The sequence below is a fragment of the Eublepharis macularius genome, chromosome 1 (genome assembly GCF_028583425.1).
Source record: "Eublepharis macularius isolate TG4126 chromosome 1, MPM_Emac_v1.0, whole genome shotgun sequence".
Taxonomy (NCBI): Eukaryota; Metazoa; Chordata; class Lepidosauria; order Squamata; family Eublepharidae; genus Eublepharis; species Eublepharis macularius.
Window position 1 is genome coordinate 89,993,601 of NC_072790.1, and position 21,599 is coordinate 90,015,199.

General features: G+C 46.3%; 1 protein-coding gene across 3 annotated transcripts in view; it reads right to left on the bottom strand.

Annotated features, from left to right (window-relative positions):
- FBXL4 (F-box and leucine rich repeat protein 4) overlaps positions 1–21,599 on the bottom strand; it is an 82,367-nt gene that overhangs the window by 11,313 nt on the left and 49,455 nt on the right. For 2 of the 3 annotated variants that reach the window (XR_008598123.1, XM_054996588.1), the window contains 2 exons: positions 21,310–21,381; positions 17,660–17,972 (listed from right to left, as the gene is read on the bottom strand). Coding sequence is in view for 2 of the 3 variants with exons in the window: in XM_054996588.1 (XP_054852563.1) it covers positions 17,660–17,972; positions 21,310–21,381 (385 nt within the window). In the remaining variant the exon portion in view is untranslated. Of the gene's footprint in view, positions 1–988; positions 1,511–17,659; positions 17,973–21,309; positions 21,382–21,599 lie in introns of those variants that run through there. The other variant, XM_054996595.1, reaches the window with a different exon arrangement.

Here is a 21,599-nt window from a genome sequence, read left to right on the forward strand (position 1 = left end):
GGAATGTTCTCCCCAAATTTCATGTTTCTAGGTCCAGGAGTTTGGGCTGGGCGTTGATGAGTCAGTCAGGACAGTTGTCTTTATATATATAGATGTGAGAAACTGTCACAGATGGCTGTATTCATAAGTTGTCCTGAGTGGGAGGTCCAAAGCAAATCACTCAAAACTGGGAAAACACTTTGTACCCCCTTAGGGGGCAAATTTCTTAAAACCCCTTCTTAGTGGTTGTTTACATCATGAAAAGGAATGTTCTCCCAAAATTTCATGTTTCTAGGTCCAGGGGTTTGGGCTGGGCTTTGATGAGTCAATTAGGACACTTGCCTTTATATATAGAGACTAGCTTGATGCGTGTGATTCACTACGGTATTTAACTACTTTAAATCCAGTTATAATATTTAAGTGTATGTAAGATTTTTTGGTTTGTGGGGGTTTTTTTTAGTTGGTTTTGTAGTATAATAGCATAGTACCTGAGCTTCACAAAGGTGTTTGAATAAAGTGAAGCGTGTTGATGCTGAAAACTGATGAAGTGAATTTTGAAATGTAACATTTATTGAAGAGATTTTAAAAGGAAAAGATTGTAGTGCAAGAAATAAAAGTGAAAAATACATACAACCTTTTTTTTCTACTGAAGGACCTCTTTGTAGACCTCATTGGTGGTTTTTCCCTCAGGTGCTAGAATTACCAGGCTGCTGGGTGAGCTCACTCTGAAGCAGGCTACGTAGAACTGCCCATGTGAGAAGCAGTCTTCCCTCAAGTCAATTCCTGCCGCCTTCAGTATCTGCCCCTGGGACTTGTTGATCGTCATAGCAAAGCAGACCTTGAGGGGGAACTGCAATCTCTTGAACTCAAAGAGGTTATCTGATGGTATGAATGGTATGCGTGGTATAAACACCGACTCCCCCCCCCCCCGAGCACTGCTGGTAAACAATGTGGCCTCAATGATGTTCCTGTGGAGGGCTTCCACTCACAGTCTGGTGCCATTGCAGAATTTGGGTGGGCTGAGGTTTTGGAGCAGCATCACTGGAGCCCCACTTTGAAGGCTTGTGGGCTGGGAAGCTAGGAGGGCTGAACATGTTGAGGAACTCCACAGGTTAGTGGACCGCATCATCCATTTGCACCACTGAGTCCACAGATCTGTACTCCATTTCTGCCCCTTTGAGGGAGTTAAGTTGTGTTTCATTAATGATGGCAGCCTTGTCGTTCTTGGGAGTCAGAATAGCATGCTTGCAGAGCCCATCCATGGACTTCTCCATGATAGTAATGGTATCTGGATATATCGTGGCTGTTAGGTCTGCTAGGGTCGTCACTACTGTGCCCAGGCCTGCAGGGATGGTCACCTTTCCCTTGGACTCGGGACTTGCTGGTACTTGGCCACTGCTGCTCAGTGCAGCACAGGAGTACGATGTGCATATTTCTTTGCCGCATTTCTAAGTTGCTTCCTGCTTTTAGCATCGGTATATCTTGCACAACATCTGCCAGGAGCCTTCTTGGGGACAGTAAGAGATGATGGCTGCAAGAAGTATGAGGTGGGTTGAGAGAGGGGTGGTGTGGTGGACACTTCGACAGGTTCATGTGAGAGGTTCTCATTGAAATGGCCCCTAGAAAGGTCATGCACCATCTCCCCAAGAACATTTAAAAACTCAGTTGCCATACTGACTTTTATATAAAATTCCTTTTCAGGAGTCTTGTACTGTCTTTCTTCAACTGTCTGCAGTTTCCTTTACCTGATTTTTACCTCAGAACACAGAGTTCCACAGATGAGCCATCAGGGAGGGGGAGGATGCGAGGAGGCAGGAGCCTGCTAGCCAGACAGGAAAGCCAGGCCCCACAGGGAGATTGGCAACCCTAGAGGGGCAGTCTGGGAGGCATATTTTTACCTCAGGACACATTCAATGACTCCCAATAGCAACTGTATACTCTTTAGAATGTTGGGGAGATGACCAATCAGGCCGCATATGCAAATGACCTCCTGGAAGAGTATCAGTTGGCGGGGAGCGGGGGTGGGGAGTACCCTGCCAGCCACACAGGGAAGCTGTATCCCTATGGGGAAACACATTTTACCCCCTTTTACCCCCTTAGGGGTCGAATTTCTTAAAATCCCTTCTAAGTGAGACTCTTCATCACAAAAGGAATGTTCTCCCCATATTTCATGTTTCTAGGTCCAGGGGTTTGGGCTGGGCATTAATGAGTCAGTCGGGACAGTTGTCTTTATATATATAGATGTGGGAAAGGAAACTGTCACGGACGGCTGTATTCATAAGCTACCCTGAGTGGGAGGTCCAAAGCAAATCACTCAAAACTGGAAATGTGTCCTCCTACTTCCAGGGTAACAAGCTGCCACTAGCCTCTCTTTACTAAACCTTCAGCTGTGGAACAGAGAGGCAAGTTCCCAGCCATATAAGTTTTTAAGCAGGAAATCAACCCTTCAAGGTAGACCACTTTGCAGATTGAGTTCCACTAAACAACTATTTGGGTAGCTGTGACCAAAATGTGTCAAAGTACTGGATTCACATTGAAGCTTGCAAGTTCCAGAAGAGCACACAAATTTATACACAAAAGAGTTTATTAACTGAAGCGCAAAAGAATATAGGCATAGAATTGTGCAGAGAGGAAAACAATTAACTAGTCTATGCTAGCACACTTAAACAGACTTTCAGTCTCTCAGCCCAAGGTTACATTTCAAGCTAAACCAAAAAGAGTCCTCCTAACAAGGTTCCAAAGTCTCAAAATCCAGAGACAGAAATATTGGGCTGGCATCAATCCAGGTAAGCAGGTCTAGAGCACAAAAGTAGGAAGCAGAAATCCTTCATGGGATAGAGAAGACAGAGAAAGAAGTATTTTTCTCCCTTTCTCACAATACAAGAACTCGTGAACAAGAACTCATTGAAACTGCTGAGCAGTCAGGTTAGAACGGATAAAAGGAAGTACTTCTTCATCCAAAGGGTGATTAACACATGGAATTCACTGCCTCAGGAGGTGGTGGCAGCTTCAAGCATAGACAGCTTCAAGAGGGGATTGGATAAACATATGGAGCAGAGGTCCATCAGTGGCTATTAGCCACAAGGTATAGCTGGAACTCTCTGTCTAGGGCAGTGATGCTCTGTATTCTTGGTGTTGGGGGGGGGGCAATCAGTGGGAGGGCTTCTAGTGTCCCTTCCCCACTGGCAGACCTCCTGAGGACACCTGGTTTTGGGCCACTGTGTGACACAGAGTGTTGGACTGGATGGGCCATTGGCCTGATCTAACATGGTTTCTCTTATGTTCAGCAACCATACTAAGTCCAAAAGCAGTAAGGATCCTGGGGGCAGGGGCTAAAATGAGGGCCCTTGTTTTATACAAAACTGTAGTAATTGGCATGATCCTAATTAGCCAATCAAGGACATGTAATCTCACCCAAGGTCCTTTGCTAGAATGATGTAATGTAGGTCCAAAACCTTGAAACTACAACATCATTGCACCTATGTAGTTCAATCCCAGCTCTGAAACTGCAGTCATGATGATTTTACTGGCTTCTATCAGACCCAAAGCCTGAACTGAACCAAGAAACAGACTGGGACAACAGACCTGACAACAAATTTCAGCATATACGCAAATGTGTGGAAGGAAATAACTTGTTCAAGTTATTTATTAATTAAAATATGGCAATGATTTATTTACTGTACAAGCTTGTCCATTTCTCAATCCTAACAGTGCTTAAAGAAGTTAAGAACAATTGTGTCAGGAATCTCCCTAAAAGATTCCTGGCTCTCGCAGCTTCTGAGGTAATAAACACCTTAAATGTGGAAGAGTTTAAGGAGCATTGTCGAAGGCTTTCACGGCCGGAGAACGATGGCTGTTGTGGGTTTTCCGGGCTGTATTGCCGTGGTCTTGGCATTGTAGTTCCTGACGTTTCGCCAGCAGCTGTGGCTGGCATCTTCAGAGGTGTAGCACCAAAAGACAGAGATCTCTCAGTGTCACCTCTGAAGATGCCAGCCACAGCTGCTGGCGAAACGTCAGGAACTACAATGCCAAGACCACGGCAATACAGCCCGGAAAACCCACAACAGCCATAGTTTAAGGAGCGTTTGGGTATTTTCCATGAGCTGCTTCTGAAAAGGAAACTCTTAGAAATTCAGGAATATGAATGATTCTTTGGACTATGTTTTTAATATGTGGCTTATTTCTGTTCTGAAACTAAGTAACTGCATTTTGAAACTGTCAGGGAAAGCTGATGATCTTGACAGCCATGAAGAGTACAGTTGGCGCTTTTGGCATTCCCGAAAACTGTGGGAGGTGTTTGGGGTTTATAACATCTAAGACAGTTTAATATTCTTGTACAAAGAAAGAATGTGTTGTTATTCTTCTTTCAAACCCAAGTGTTTTTACATACTTGAAAATACAGAGCTTTTAAATTTGTGATAACTCACTTAGAATTACTGATTTTAATTCAACGGTTTGAGATAACAACTGATATAGAATGTATACAGATGGCTAAACCCACCACACTCTTCTAAGCTGTACTTTATGCTGCCTGGCTGCAGTCAAAATATCAAATGGAAGTTTATTTTTCTGGAGCATGCTTTATGCCCTTATTTAAGTATAATCCACACACATGCTGCAATTTATGTGATCACATAATATGCATATGGTACCCTAAAGGCACTGCATATGGTACCCTAAAGGCAGGGAACAAAAACTATTCTACTTTTACATATTATCCATTTCCATATTTTAATCAAACTTGGCATCTCAAGATTAACAAGAAAGAATAAAAAAAAATCAGAAGTCATAGGCATCTGCACTTCTAATCAACATCCAAGAGGGACAAATATTTACTTTGTAATCTTTAATAAGGTGACCAAGTTGCAGACTCACATGCATGACTGTGTGTGCCCTTCAAATCTATTCTCTACTAGAATGGGCTCCTTTCTTCTTCTGGAATGTATATTAATGTAATAGAAAAAGCAAAAACATTTTGCTATAACCTCATTCACTGGTCTTACGCTCATTAATGCCAGGACAACTAGACAGGACCAGTTTTCTAATACTGCCTATCTTGGAAGAGATTTCATATTTTTAAAAGTAGAGATTTAGCTCAAAAAGTCAGCACAACTTAGCATTTCATAGAATCATAGAGTTGGAAGGGGTCATACAGACCATCTAGTCCAACCCCCTGCCCAGTGCAGGATTATTTATTACGGTCTCTTCCATATCATGCTGCTCCTCAGGCATCAAGTCACAACCTGTGAGCTCTTTCCTTCACACACACACCGAACACTGAGAAGCTCTGCACATTGAATCACAGCCCGAATCTTACGGGAGAGGGCATTAATTCATTCAAACATCAAATACAAATTTATTTAAATTTTTTAAAATAATTTTTTAAAATAATTTTTAAATAAATAAATATATTTTAAAAATAAATAAATTTGAAAAATGAGAGATATATCTTTAAAACAGCAGGATATCAGTTGGGTGGAAACTTACAGACCAACAAGATTTTCAGGGTATAAGCATTTGAAAGTCAGACGGAATGGCTGGTTCAAAGTTAAAGAAACAGCGTTCTGTGGGACCATATTTTTATGAAATAAATGACTTTTCCCTACCGTTCCATTGCTGGTTTAGGAAGCCAGACACTTTGGCGTCATTCGATCCATCGCCCAGGCAACAGTGGCAGTCTTTTGGTGGCCCCCAATCTGAGGCCTCCACGCTTGATTGGCAGCTGTCCCTGCCAACTAGAGAGCTCCCATTCTGGTCCATCCAGTCAGGAAAAGGGGGGGGGGTAGAATCTCTAAGGCAACTGAGGAGATGGAGCCTTCAGCAGCGATGGTAACACCAATCTCCCAAACCATGTTAGGCAGGTCTTTCTGCCAACCAGAGTGCTCCTGTGTTGCTCTGAACCCAGAGACTCTTGGCAGTAGAAGGAGGGTTTCTCTGACAGGGCCCGCTTGATCACCTTTGTCAGAGATCCCTTTCAGGAAATATTCTCCATGCTCATTTCCCCCCCACCCCCGGTTGAAGTGAACGGCAGCTGACAGCTAAGCATGTGGTGTATAAATACTGAAATAAACTATTGGGCGAGAGGGAGAAGGTGGGGTGATATATGGAAACTAGGGGATGAGAGAAGGGAGGTGATAAAGAGGGGGCGCAGTGCAGGGCACTGTTCTGCTGGAGTGAAGGGGGAGCAGCACTGAGATCGAAAAATTGGAAGGGGGAGGGAGAACAGAAGGGAGACAGGAAGGAAAATAATAGAATTTAAAACAACTTTAAACCAAACAACAGTGATTTGCTCCTACCTGTCACACAGGGACTGAAAGGGTGTATGTCTCACCTCACTTCCTCCTTCCTCTGAGGCGGTACACACACAACCAGCCATTCTTTCCACCAAAAGCAGTCCCCCCCCCAAAAAAAGTTTGAGGAAAGGTGAGAAGTAGAATTGATGCCCGATGGCAATTGGGAAAGGGATGTACTAAAAGGAATGACAGGATTACCCATTCGGAAATAATGGGAGAGGCTTGAAGGCCCATTAGAGAAAATGGGAGCCAGGAATGCCAATTTACTTGCATGGGCTCCACTGAAATGCATTACAACACAAAAAAAGAGCAAGGTCCAGTAGTGAAGAAGTGCACTGTGGCTCATGAAAGCTCACACCCTACCACAAATTTTGCTAATCTTATAGGTGCTACTGGACTCTTGATTTTTCTACTGCTACAGACAAAATCTTGAACCATCAACACAGGCCCCAGAGTGGAATGACAGTCCCTAGGAGAAGAATCAGTGGTCTGTGACTGGAATGGCAGTGGGTGTGGAATGACAGGTGGTGTCATTCCAGTCCCAGAGCCCTGACTCTATTCCCAGGAGCAGTTCTACTCTTCGACCTGTCATTCCAGTCCCTGAGCACATGTTCTGTTCCTAGGGGCTGTCATTCCACTCTGGGGCTGTCATTCCAGTCCAAGAACACTTCTGCTACTCCCAGGGGCTGACATTCCATTGTGGTGCCTGTAATTCCAAGAATGCTTCTACCACTATCAGGGGCTGTCATTCCACTGTGCAACCTGTCATTCCTTCCCAGATCACAGATTCTGCTCCGAGGGGCTGTCACTGCACTCTGGGAGTTGTCATTCCAGTCCCAGAACACTTCTGCTCCTCCCAGGGTCTGTCATTCCAGTCTGGTGCCTGTCATTCCAGTCCCAGAACGCTTCTTCTACTCCCAGGGGCAGTCATTGCACTGCACTCTGGGGCTGTCCTTCCAGTCCCAGAGCACTGAGCCTATTCCAAGGACTGTCATTCCACTCTGAAATCTGTCCTTCTGGTCCCAGAGCACAAACTCTATAGCTAAGGACCGTCATTGCACTCTGGGGGCTGTCATTCCACTCCCAGAGTATTCTATCTGTAATCTATTCTGCAATTTCTTTGTGTTGTGATGCATTTCAATAGAGCCCAGGCAAGTAAATTGGCATCCCTGGCTCCCATTATCTCCAATGGGCCTTCAAGCCTCTCCTATTATTTCCAATGGGCAATCCTCCTGTCATTCCTTTTAGTACATGGTGGGGGGGGGGAGCAAGAAAGAAAGTAAGGAGCAAGGGGGAGAAAAGGTGAGGCGGGAGCTCACTGCTCACCAGCCAACTAGAGTGTCTTTTGCTTACTCCAGCGTGGAAGCTTTGCCCAAGGCTTAAATTGAGAGAGAGAGAGAGAGAGAGAGAGAGGGAGGGAGGGAGGGAGGGAAGGAGGAGGGGGAAAGGGGCAGAGAGAGAAATGTCCCCGCTGATGGGGCTGAACTTGAAGCTCCATTTTGGGCAGTTCACTGCCCTCATGTCTAGTGGGAGAGCTGGAGAGGCAGGCAGGCACCGCCTTCTATCGTCTTCCTCCTCTCCTCAGGCGCTGGCTGAGCGGGAAGGCAGGGCTGCCCTTCTGTGCTCCAGAAGAAATGCCCTGCGCCAAAAGAGGAGAATTCCTGCATGAGTGCACGGAAGCGCACAGGGAACGCTGGTTGTTGGGGGCCAGCATGGCACCTACTTCGGAGTTCAGCACTCGAGGCGGCTGCCAGCACCACCTCAATGGACGAGCCAGGCCTGTCTGCATACCCCTTCAGTGCCCTTTGCTTTTATTTTGACCACCTCTACAGCCAGTGCTGGCATTGATGGCTCCAATTCTATTGAATGGGACTTTCCTGGGGGCACCAGCTTTGGGGCTCTATAACTCGGAGATCCATATTGCAATCTTCACCAAACTTGGAGGGTGGCTGGAGGAGAGCCTGCTGAAAACTGCCTGCAAGTTTGGGCTCTCTGAGCATGAAGGGACCCGTTCTGGGCTCCCTTGTACTGGTTTGCGAACCGGCTCAAGTTCGGCAAAGTTTGTGGTTCGTGTTCCATGAAACTGAATGAACCATTGCTGGAAATGTATAAAGCATGAAGGATCATTGTATCATATGTGGTGGACATGTGAAATAGCCAGACAGTTCTGGGGAGATATTATAGAAGTAATAAATGAGATATTGCAGATTCAAATAAAGAAGAACCCAGAACTATTGCTATTGAACTTAAGCATGGAAGATGTTCCTACTCAATACCGAACATTACTATTTTATATGACGACGGCAGCAAGACTTTTATATGCGCAAAAATGGAAGGTGCAAGAAATACCAACCATTGAAGATTGGATGCATAAATTGCTGTACATGGCGGAAATGGATAAAATGACAAGGAAGCTGAGAGATCAGAATCCAGCGGAATTTTTTACAGACTGGGGAAGATTGAAAACATATTTAGAAAAGAAGTGGGACGTAAAGGGGGAATTATGGCAATTTGAAAATTATTAGAATGGATTTGTTATTAGAAGAGATAGAGTCTTTACCATATGAAGTGAAGTATTAGCTAATTGTTAGCCCAAATGTAAGTGGACTTAGAGTTAATAGATATTGTTAAGATTACTAAAGTAGATATTTTATCCGACTGTTAGTTAGTTTTAATTTAAATATATGTGGAGCTAATATAAAGTAATAGATAATAGATTTTAAGTTTATAACAATATTTTTGAAGTTAATAGATAGGGCTTAGTTGAATAAAAGAGTAAGTAAACATGAGATAAGGAGTTACAGAAAAAGGGGACAGATTGGGAATAGATTAGGCTATAGGGTTGGAAAGCTGTTGGAAGTCTTGGAAAAGGGGGGAGGGAAAGGGTGGGGGAAAGGATAATGAGATGTTATTTGAAAGTTGTATATTAATATTCTCACCTAATAAAAATTTTCTAAAAAAAAAAAAGAAAGAAACTGAATGAACCACGAACCACGCGGTTCATTTCCCCCCCCGGTTTGTGCCCATGTCTAGTGCCAGGTAAAAAGTACTTGTTTTCCTAGCCCTTTGGTAAGAGGTAATTGACAGTTACTTTTCTTTCTCCTTCTTCTTGTTTTGGTTTTAGCATTGTTGATTCTGCCACAGTTTTAACTTGTACTGAGTGGTTAATTTAATATTGATCATGCTTTATTATCATATTTTATTATCATAAGCTCTTTGAGAACCTTGTTATCAGTCACTATAAAAGTGTTTTAAATAAAATAAAGAAATTCAGGAGAGAAAGGCTTGTGGTTATTATATTAATACAACAAAGAATTTTGTTGCTTAACTTCACTACTGTAGCACAAAGTGCAAATCTTAAATCTAGTCAATATCTTTGGATCAAATAAATATGAACACTCACAGCTCAAAAAACAGGGTTAACATACCTGTAACTTATGTTCATCGAGTTCTTCTGTGCTGACACACATGGGGACTGCGCAGGCGCAGGCCAGCCGCCGGAGAATTTTCTAGAGCTTCCATGGCTCCGAAGGGGCCGTTTGTCGCGCGCCTCAGCGACCGTTTTCCCGCCCAAACGGTCACGTGATCCTCCAGCGACCAACGGCCCCTTCCCTCAGTTCTCCCTTGCCGCCGCTTGACCAACACACTTCAGTCATAACACCTTAAAAACACCAATGTCCGTTACAGCCATCACAGTATTGTGCATTGGAGTTCACAGCGGGGTAGGAGGGAGGGTTGTGTGTCAGCACAGAAGAACTCGATGAACATAAGTTACAGGTATGTTAACCCTGTTTTCATCTTCGTTCTTCTGTGCCTCCACACATGGGAGTGTACCAAGCTTCACACAATAAGGAAGGCGGGGTGAAGTCCAACACAATTTTATTGAACAAACAAGAGCAACAACAAATAGTTATGCATATACGCATCCATGTAAAAAACTGTGTAAGGACACATAAATACTCAATATTTACATATATACACCCCAAGGTACATATATACACTCTTTCACTCAAGGGTACCCAGCAGGTACGCCAAGAAAGTCATCCCAAAACTCCCTCAGGAAAAAAGGGAGTGTAGGACAGCCCTAGCCACAGATACATCCTGCTCCGCATTGACATCAATGGCGTAATGCCTGACAAAAGTGTCCGCAGAGGACCATGTGGCTGCTTTACAAATGTTAACCAGGGGCACACCTCTGAGGAGTGCCGAAGAGGATGCTTGGGACCGCGTGGAGTGGGCCCTGACACGAAGCGGGCAAGCCACCCCTGCCAGGGAATAGGCCTTGTTAATGGCCGTCACTATCCACCTGGACAGGGTCTGTGAGGAAGCCCTGTTACTCTTGTCCTTGGCCCCAAAACATACAAACAGGTGAGGACTGGAGCGGAATCCCTTCGTCCTATCCAGGTAATAGGCTAGGGCCCTCTTCAAGTCTAGGGAATGAAGGGCCTTTTCGCCCTTAGAGGAAGGTTGAGGAAAGAATGCAGGCAGTGAGATATCCTGCGAGAGGTGGAAGGCGGACACCACCTTGGGCAGGAACCCGAGGCAGGGACGCAGGGTCACCTTGTTGGGATGAAACACAAGGAAGGGAGGGTCAGACCGCAATGCAGACAGCTCGCTGACCCTTCTGGCCGATGTGACGGCCACCAAGAATGCTACCTTGTAGGATAGCATATCCAAGGGGCATGTAGCCATAGGTTCAAACGGAGGTAACATGAGACGTGAGAGCACCAAGGACAGCGACCACTGAGGCACTGGTGCCGACACAGGTGGGTAAAGATTGTACATGCCCTTAAGGAACTGGCGGGATTGTGGGTGAGAAAACACCGTAGCACCCTCAACTCAGGCGTGAGCAGCTGATATCGCTGCCAGGTGGACCTTGAGGGAGGACACCTTCAAGCCCAGGCCACGCAAGTGGCACAAATACTCGAATACAACCCCCAAGGGACTGCTGTCAGGCACCACTCCTTTAGCAAGTGCCCAAAGCTCAAACCTGCGCCACTTGGCCGCATAAGCGCGCCTAGTGGAAGGTCGACGGGCATTCAGGAGGACCCTCTGTACCTCGTCAGTAAAGCCTACAGGGGAGGAACGATCCGCCAAGCCGTTAGGTGCAGCTTCCTGGGATCGTGGTGGACTAGGCTCCCGTTTAGGAGAAGGTCTTGCCGAGGGGGCAGACTCACATATGTCCGTTGGGACATCCGCAGGAGCTTCGGGAACCAAACTTGCCGGGGCCAGAAGGGGGCCACCAGGATGCAATCCGTCCCGTCCTCCTCTATCTTGCACAGGACCCTGGGAATCAAGGGAAATGGAGGAAACATGTAGTGCAAGCCCTGCGTCCACGTAAACTGGAAGGCATCCCCAATAGAGAGGGGGTTGCTCCCTGCCCTGGAATAGAACGTGTGGGCCTTGGTGGTCGCCGCAGTGGCGAACACGTCTATCACTGGATGACCCCACATCTGGAAGATCGGCCCAACGCACTCTACGTTCAGTTCCCACTCGTGATCCAGCAATGGGACCCTGCTGAGGGCATCTGCCCGGGCATTGTCTGACCCAGCCACGTGAATAGCACGGAGCGACACGCCGTTCCTGATAGCCCACTGCCAAGTGAGCGTGGCTTCCCGGCACAGGGCCATGGACACTGTGCCCCCCTGCTGATTCACGTAGTACATGGCAGTCGTGTTGTCCGTCTGCACCAAGACCTGACGATTTCTCAGCAGTGCTGTAAGAGACACAAGTGCAAAACGAATGGCCCTTAGTTCAAGCACATTAATATGGAGGGTCTTTTCCCTTTCAGACCAGACATCCTGCACAGACACATCACCACAGTAAGCCCCCCATCCCAACAGAGAGGCATCAGTGGTAACCGTGATGTCATGGTGCTGATACCCAAAAAGGGTCCCTTTAAACAAGTTGTCATCAGACATCCACCAGTCCAAGGAGGAGAGGATGACCCTCGGGATAGAGAACTTGAGGGATGGAGGGTGCAGCAGAGCATCATACCTCCGCACAAACCAGTTCTGGAGCGGGCACATACGCAGCCTAGCAAAAGGCACCACAGAGGTGGCCGCTGCCAAATGCCCTAGTAAGCACTGGATAGTGCGCACCGACTGAAATCGGTTCCGTTTAAACATGGACACTAGACCCCTTAGGGACCGAGCCCTCTCCAAGGGGAGTAGAGCCTTACCCTCCACAGAGTCTAACAGTGCACCAATGTAGGACACGTTGCAGCTGGGCACCAGTTTGGACTTCTCAAAGTTCACCAGGAGCCCCAGGCGTTGGCAAGTGCTAAGTACCAAGCCAATGTCCTGCACCAGCCTAGACTCCGATTCAGCCACGATGAGCCAGTCATCGAGGTACGGAAAGATGGTACAGCCTTCTTCCCGCAGGAAGGAAACCACAGGGGCCACACATTTAGTGAACACTCGTGGGGCAGTGGACAGGCCAAAGGGGAGCACCGTATACCGGAAAACCCTTTGCCGGTAAACAAAGCTCAGGTATTTCCTGTGCTCCTTCCGTATCCCCACGTGAAAGTACGCGTCCTTTAAGTCAAGAACCGCAAACCAATCTCCCTGTTTCAGCAAGGCGATCACAGCCGCCAACATAACCATTTTGAATTTGGTCACCTTGAGGAAGGCATTAAGGCCCCTCAGATCTAAAATGGGACGTAAGCCCCCATCCTTCTTGGGGACCAAGAAGAACCTAGAGAAGAATCCCTTTACAGAGTCCTCATAGGGCAATTCTTCCACAGCACCCTTGGCCAAGAGCGACACGATCTCCACATCCAGCTCGGCCATAGTGTTATTGACAGCTGTCAGGGGTGAACTGCATCTAGGCAGCTCAACGAACTCCAGCCCGTATCCCAGTTCAACAATAGTTAAGACCCATGAGTCAGATGTTATTGACTCCCACTCAGAGAGGAGTGGACTCAGTCTGTCCGAAAAGTTTGGGGATACGGCTGGCGTGACCCGTCAGTACTGCCTCCCGGCGCCCTGCTGATCTTTCTGCTGGGCCGGTTGTTGTGCCGGACGAGGCTTGAAGGGCCGACGCCTCCTCTGCTGTTGTGCGGGAGGGTAAGACCGCTGCTGGTAGGCAGGATACTGTTGGTAGCCCGGCCGCTGCTGTTGGTATCTGCCCTGGTAGTGGTAAGGGCCGGACCGGGGAGCGTACCGTGACCTGGAGGACGGCTTGTCCGCTGGAGCCAGACCCAAGGACCGCGCCGTCTGCCTGTCCTCCTTTTTCTTCTTCAGGGTCTCGTCGGTGGACTTGGAGAACAGCGAGTCCCCTTCAAAGGGCATGCTCTCCACCCTGGAACGCACCTCTTGGGACAGGGCCGTCGACCGTAACCAGGAGTGGCGCCTGAGGACCACCGCCGAAGCCATCCCTCTAGCAGCAGTGTCAGCAGCGTGGCTCCCAGCATTCATTTGCTGTTTAGACAGCCGGACAGCCTCTGTTTGCAGCAGGGACACCACAGCCTTCTGCTCAGGTGGGAGGTCTCGGGTATAGGACGCCAACTTCTCCCAGAGGTACAGTTGGTACCCTGCCATGATGGTCTGGTAGTTGGCAATCCTCAGACCCAGCGAAGCTACAATGTACTGGCGCCTGCCCATGGCATCAAGCTTCTTGCCCTCTTTATCGGCAGGCACCGAGGAGTGACCCGATCGTCGGGGGTTGAACTCCTCTGTGACCAAGGAGGAAGGTGGAGGGTGCTTCACCAACGCCGGCCAGGTGCCCTGCTTGATCTTGTAAAGCTGCTCGATGCGCTTGGATGTTGGAGGCTGATCACAGGGCACCTGCCACACCTTCTCCACAATCTCCTCAATACCCTCGAGCATGGGGAAGCCAACGGACGCCGGATTATCCCCGTAGATACGCTTGAGGAGCTTGTCCTTGGTCTGGGGGACTGCTGAAGAGATATCCATCTCGAGAGCCTGGGCCATCCTTGCCATCTGGTCGGCGTAGATGCGGAGGTCCTCGAATGGCGAGTCCGCAGATGGCACTAGCTCCTCAGCCGGCGACGGTTCGGACCAGGACTCCGACTGGTAGCCGCCAAAGCTCTCCACTTCCTCCTCATCGGAACCGAGCTGGGATTCCGGAACCTGGAGTGGAGGGGGAGCCCACGCCGGCCTCGACGTCGATGGCCCCGGTTCCGACATGGAGAAGCCGGCAGGTGCCCCTTCCCACTGGCAACGGTATGGCGAGGGGAGGTAGGAGGCTTGACGATGCCGGGACGCAGTGGATCGGGCAGATCGGATGCTGTCCCCGGAACGGCGTCGCTCACGACCGACTGCAGGTGGAGACGGACGGACAGGAGACGGACGGCTCCGATGAGGAGACGGGCTCGGTTCCAGCCTCGGCGACCGAAGGGCAGGCGATGGTCGGCTCCGACGGTGCGGGCTCGGCTCCGGCCCCGACGAGAACTCTGCGGGCACCGTCTCGAAGGCCATCGGATCCGGCACCGGCACGGAGATGTCCTCTGGCTCGGGGGAGCCCAGATGAGGGGAAGGCGTGTGAGGAAGCACGATGACCTCCTCCTGAGGAACGGGATGCGGCGACCGATGATGTTTAGTCTTCTTCTTCTTCTTCGCTGGTTCCGAAGAAGACCTCGGAACCGACGCGCTCCTCGCCTTCGAAGGGGACCTCGGCTTCGACCTCTTAGACTTCATCGGAATCGATCCGGTTGTCGGTTCCGATCGGGGACTCGGTACCAGGATCCTCGGTTCCGATGTCGGTCTCGGATCCGACCTGGTGGATGACGCGCTACGGGGCGGCCGCACCGGTCCCTGCGCTGGAGAGGCCGCTCTCGACGCCGAGGCACTCGGGGGACGCGGTTTCGACCCCGACCTCGCGGAGGCCACTGAGCCAGCTCTTGATTGCCGTTCGGCAGAGGGGCTAGGGCCGGCCTTGGGGGAAGGTAACGGAGCGCCTCCGGACATGACCTTCTGCCACAGGGAGGAGTTCAGTCGGGCCTTGCGCTCCTGCCGGGCCTTGTTGGTGAAGCCCTGGCAAATCCTACAGGCCGACACATTGTGGGTCTCCCCCAAACAAAAGAGGCACAGTTCATGGCCATCGGTCTTGGCCATTTTCGTGTGGCATTGTAGGCAATGCTTAAAGAGAGCCTTTGAGGCCATCTTCAGGGGCACGCTAGAGAGAGGTCAAACAATCCGGGTCGTATTTACCGAGTCCAGCCAAAGTCCAAATCAGTAAGCCGAAGATTAGTCGAGGTCCGAAGTCCAAAGTCAAGAAGCCAAAGATCAATCAGAAGTCAGAAAAAGCACAAAGCACAGAGCAACGAAGCTCACGTTCTCTCCAAGCGGCGGCAAGAAGAGAACTGAGGGAAGGGGCCGTTGGTCGCTGGAGGATCACGTGACCATTTGGGCGGGAAAACGGTCGCTGAGGCGCGCGACAAACGGCCCCTTCGGAGCCATGGAAGCTCTAGAAAATTCTCCGGCGGCTGGCCTGCGCCTGCGCAGTCCCCATGTGTGGAGGCACAGAAGAACGAAGATGAACTTATATACATGGGGTTGCCCGGGGACTCAGCACTTACCTCCATTTTCTTCACATGCACGAGCAATGACATCACTTCTGGGAGTGACATCATGACACAGGCCATGGGAGTGCTCTCAGGCTTCATGCCAAGCTGATTTGGGCCCCCAAACAGGCCAAATTGGCCTGGTGCAAAGCCCGGGAGCAATCCTGGGGCTCCGGGGCCTGAGCAATGACATCACTCCTGGGAGTGACGTTATTGTGCTGCACTGGGAATGTGCCCCAGAAGGCCCATTCCATCTTTTCCCCCACCAGCCAGGTGAGTGTTGCTGGGGGAAGGAAGCTGGGAGCAGAGGACTCCTCACCCCCACTGGGGGATCAGCAACCTTATATATTCATAAGTAAATTGCTCTACTCAATAAAAAAAATACTTTTCCAGCTTCTATCTGAAGAAGGGAGCTCTGACTTTTAAAAGCTCATACTATGAAAATCTTGTTGGTCTCTAAAGTCCCACTGAATTCAAATCTTGCACTTCCAGCACAGTAACGGATATATTTCTGTTAAGTGCAAGTGTAAAATAATCTGATTTAAATGCTTATATAAATATCACTGAAAATAAATTCATATTTTTAATTAGATGATTTCAGTCCTGCCTTTCTACAAACAGCATTAAAAGGCAATACCAACTTTTCTTTAATATTTGCTTAAAAGGTCACTGTTTGTGATAACAAATTCTGAGTTCCTGAAGTAACCTTTGTTATTGCATTGAGAACGAAACTGGGCTGTACTTCCATGGGGGTAGAAGGAAGAAGAATTTTATATCTAGATCTCACTGTCTTAATACTAAAAAGTTTATGCAAGGGAAGGCAGCTTCTGAATTTTCTGCTCTATTAAGAGAAAACCACAGCAGCTCTTCTTCCAGCCAGCCTATGCTATGGAAGAACATTATCTTGTTCAGTGACCAGAGCCATTCATCTGTATATATGAGCTTGTATGACACCAGTACAGATGGGAAGACTAGTGGCTGTTCTGAGACAGCATGGGAATGCTTGTATAACATGCAATCTTAACCTTTTCCCCACTGTACTGGGGCATATTTATTTTCTAGGTTTGTACTATGAAAAATCAATGCCTAAATACAAACACATTTTTAATTTTATTAGTTAAATATTTATCATTTTATACATTTTTTAAAATCCTCATATGTTTATGAATACTTTTACTTGGGCATTTCTAACACATGTTGAAGATTTTCTATAATTAGTATTATCCACAGTGACATCCTGTGTTTCAAACATAAAATGGAAACATACAGGAGCACCTTCTCCTAAGTTCCACAAGAACATTTCTGTCCTTTGCCGTGCAAGAGGTGTTGCTTATTTCCTTGCAATGATTTAATTATAATAATGTAATTATTTTAAAACAATTTGATTTCTTTATGAAGGAAAAAACTCAAGTAAGGATTTATTCTATGCTTTCCAGGGGAAAAAACTCAGTTTGATCATAAGTTTTACACTTCTGAAATATGTTTTGTAATTCTCTTTAGGCCTTTGGAAAACTGGAAATAGCAACTGAATGTTTTTCAGTAAACTATCATAAAACCTGTAATGTCTTTTGAAAAACAGCAGCATCAGGGGAAGCAATTAGACAAATCTGTCCCATGATTAACAACAATCCAGGAAATCAAAATATCTGGAGTTAAACTATTTTAATGCCATACTCTGAGATACTTTGATCTAGTGAAAAGTATGCAGGGACATTATTTTCCATATGACTGCTACCAGGATAGAGGGCTGTGAACCCAGTATTTACTATCATGAATACATCTTATTTTATGTGATACATAATTTCCACTTCTGCTATTGATAAAATAAACTGATTAAAGAAGATTCAGTGCGGTTACTTACCCAATATATCAAGCTGACGGAGATTAGTACAGTTAGCAGCAAGTTCTTCTATATCAGAGTCACACACAGACCTGTTGGCAGTCAGAAAGAGTTTTTGCAAGTTTGGGAGTTTACGTGCAAGTTTTGCAAAGCAGCCAGTGCTGCTCTGAAGCGTAGGGCACCAGCCAAGATCAAGCTCCTCCAGCAGCGGGCAGCCAGAAGCTAATTCTGCTATTCCATTTTCAGTAATGTTTTTACATCTCCATAAATCCAGTGTACGAAGCTTTTTGCATTTGGCTCCCATCATACTAGCTACCGTGTCATAGTCTTCCATCTGTGAAGAAAAAAATCACTAATTATTTGTACCCTTACCATATATTTCAAACCAAATATTTATTTATAAATACTGCTCTTAGTTTCCCATTTCAGTTGCAGTCCCAAATGTGAATGTACTACTTCTCCCCCCCCCATAACTACTGCTGAAATCAATGGCATGAGTGCTACATGCTACATGATGAAACCCCCTTTTCCTACCACATCCCTGTGATACTCTGAAACTGTATTGTGTGTCCTGACTTACAGCATATGTGGAAGTAGAAGAGCCACACCATGACTAAGAAATCAAAAACAAAGTATAACACAATGAAGATGTGCAAAGTGAAAAAAGGAATGAAACAAGGACCCGTAATATAATATAGTTTAGTATAGAGGGCAACAGTTACTGTCAAAGAGGCAGGCAAACTGTAATACTACCAAAAGGCAGACAGACAGTAGTATATCATAAAAATTCCACAATCTATTCCAAAGTTTGTTTTAAAGTGCAAGGTGCCTAACAGTATAATCAATCATTCCTATAACAATATGCAAAATGCCTATGCCTATAGATGATATATAAAGTGCCTGTGCCTCTCTATATGTTCAATAAATACAAGGATTATACAACACATTATCAGTAAAATCTAAGAGACCAGTGGCATATTGCAGGCCCAGTGTTGGAGAGGTGGGACAAGGGGAAGGTGACAGAAGACACAGACAACTTGCTGAGATTTAAAAGGTCACAAGCTGGTTACAGCTTAGGTAGCCTAGGTGCGCATAGGTGCACATCCCAGCATTGACCGACCTGCCTACAGGTCGATGAACCCCTCAACCGCTTCAGTCCCCTGCTGAAGGGGGCACCGAGGGATGACAGGTTGTGGGATTCCACATGGGCACGTGCCTCTGCATGGATCCCTCTGACACTTGGGAGGGAGTGTGCCCTGCCAGCCCTGCCTGGGCTCGTCCTTGCAATGCCTCATCCCCAAGAGGATCCCCAACTATGGAGAAACTGGGCTCATAGTCCTGTTTCTCCACAAAAGGATCAGCGCCCAATGCTAACCCTCTCCTTCCCAAAGTTGTGACAAGAAAAGAATAAAGTACGGATTCCAAACCTAAGACCCAGCATACTCTGGAATGAGGGAGGGATAGGTGGGAAACCAGTTCAGGAGCCAACTGCTGGCGGCCAGACTGGCTCTGTTGCTTGTCCCACCAGCTGCCGGAAGAAAGCTGCCATTGCGCATCCCACCCAGAGGTGGGCCATGAGGTCCCACGCAATGGCGGCTACCATCAATGCATCCTTCCACCTCCCACAGGCCGCAAACTGACTCCACAGGTGAGTCTACAGGCATGGCTTATTTGGGTTAGAATTTCAGTAGGTGGTAGAAAAACTGTAGAATTTTACATTATATGTGTATAAACTATACTAAGATAAAAGATCTTTTAGTTCTTTAAAGATTATTTCTAAACTAAATATATATCTAAAAATCCGATCATTTTTGCATGGAACAAATCATTCTCTGTCTTTAAAAAAAAGGCCAACACAAGTTTTCAATCATTAAATTAATGATTTCTTCTATAAATTAACAGCAATTGAAAAAGAATCAGTTGTAGGGGTGGCTAGTGAGATTGACAACAAATAATAAATGACCACCATCCCTGGCTGGCAACCAAGTGAGAGGGGAAACTCGTGCCCTTTCAGGAAGCCATTTACAGGAGGCAACTGAAGCTGTGGGTTCTTTGGACAACCCTACACAGGCACGCTACACAAGACAGAGCCATTCAGTACAGAGCAATGACTAATCTGCAAACATGAACCAATGACACCACAGACCCACACTGAGCACTGCAGGTCTTTCATTATCAGTGTAAGTGCTATACAAACTACTGTAGCCAACAGACTTTTTACAAGAAAGGCCACAGGGTGCCATATGACTTCAGCACCCTTTCCTCTCAGTCACTACTTAATAATTTGGTCATCGACCCTTTTCTGCCCCAGATCACCTGTTGCCATTGATCAATTCTGATATACAGGTTATCAAGGGACACTATTACATTTTAATACAGCTTATTTGGAAATTAATATGAATGCCCCATAATTATTTGGGTATGTATCACACAGGGTATTTTATTCTATGTACTGAAACAACTCCATAGGATGTAATGTTGTGGGGCAATTGTCACATAAAAGTATACAAACATGGTCTCAAACTCTGTAGTTAAATGCCAAGCTAAACATGATGTTGAGTTGCATATATGTTGTTTCTCCGTCATTTAAAAAATAGCAGCCACCCATGCAAGAGGGGAAAGGCAGATAGATGACTTTTAAAAACATTTCTAGTCTGGTGGTGTTTGCTGAAAATTCCCTTCCTATAGGAACTTTCATTGATTGACCCTCCCATCCATCCCCCATAGGTCTCTCAAAGCAGTTTGCAGCCCCTGAATCTTCATTTAAAAATTCAGCTCAAGGTAAATCATGCAAGTCAGACTAATGTGTAGTTTGACCCATGATCCTGGGGGAGTGCAATTCAGCCAAATATGCAGGCATGCAAAAAGTTTTATCATTGACTAGGGAAAAACTCACAAAAGATTACAGCAGTGAAGGCCAACATGACTAAATATATAAATAATCTAACTTCCTATGAAATTAAATGTACAATAGTAGCTAAGGGGATTTTTCATGTAGATAGCACTAACATACAAGGCACTGAAAGAAGCAGTATCAAAGTTTAATGAGGGAAGTAGTTCATACATATATCTAGAAAAAAATTCCAAATATGTTCCATATCAGAACAGAAGTATACTATTTGCAGTACTTTAGGAAAATAATATGAATTCCCTTACAGGACAAGTAATGAAAAAAAATTATGGCCTACTATCCAAGAAATGAAGAATATAATTTGTAGAGGTATATTTTTTATTGTCACACCCAGTGCCAAAAAAGAACTGTAGCAAGAGATGAAAATTGCCATATTCATGTGGTCAGGGTTGCATATGAATGGCCTTGTCCTTTGGAACAACCATTCTGCTGCACTGAAAGCACATTATACACTGCTATTTGAGAGAATAAGGTCTGAAGACAACTAAAAGGTGCAAGCAATTCTTCTCTTCTTTTCACTTCTTTAGTGGTAGGATTACATAAGATTTCAGATAAATATTCTCAGGCCAAAAAGAAACAGCAAGATCTTGCTTCTTCTCTCCAGAAACAAATCTGTAGCCATACATTCATTTTATCACTCTACAAGAAATATCTTAGTCTAATAACAAAGAAAATTAACAACTTGTTTGCATTCCATTAACAGATCTATGTAGTTCAAATTCAGGGTATCATATGCATATTTTGAACTTTAAGAACTTACCATTACACAGCTACCCAGGCTGAGGTGTTGAAGCTCTGAACAGAAGTTCAGAATGCTGAGCAGTGCTGTTTGCTGCCATTGGGGAACACATCAGAAGGAAATATAGAAAACAAAACAAAGAGAAAGGGTCAATTAGACATTAAAGGCTGTCACCACTTTCCCTGAAATTCAGCTCAAAACCTAGGTAACAGACACCACAAATGCCATTTAATGAGTCCCCAGATACTCCAACCATTGATTGGCTTAGAGTCAAGGTAATCATTACAAGACTTTATATAATAAGTCACTCT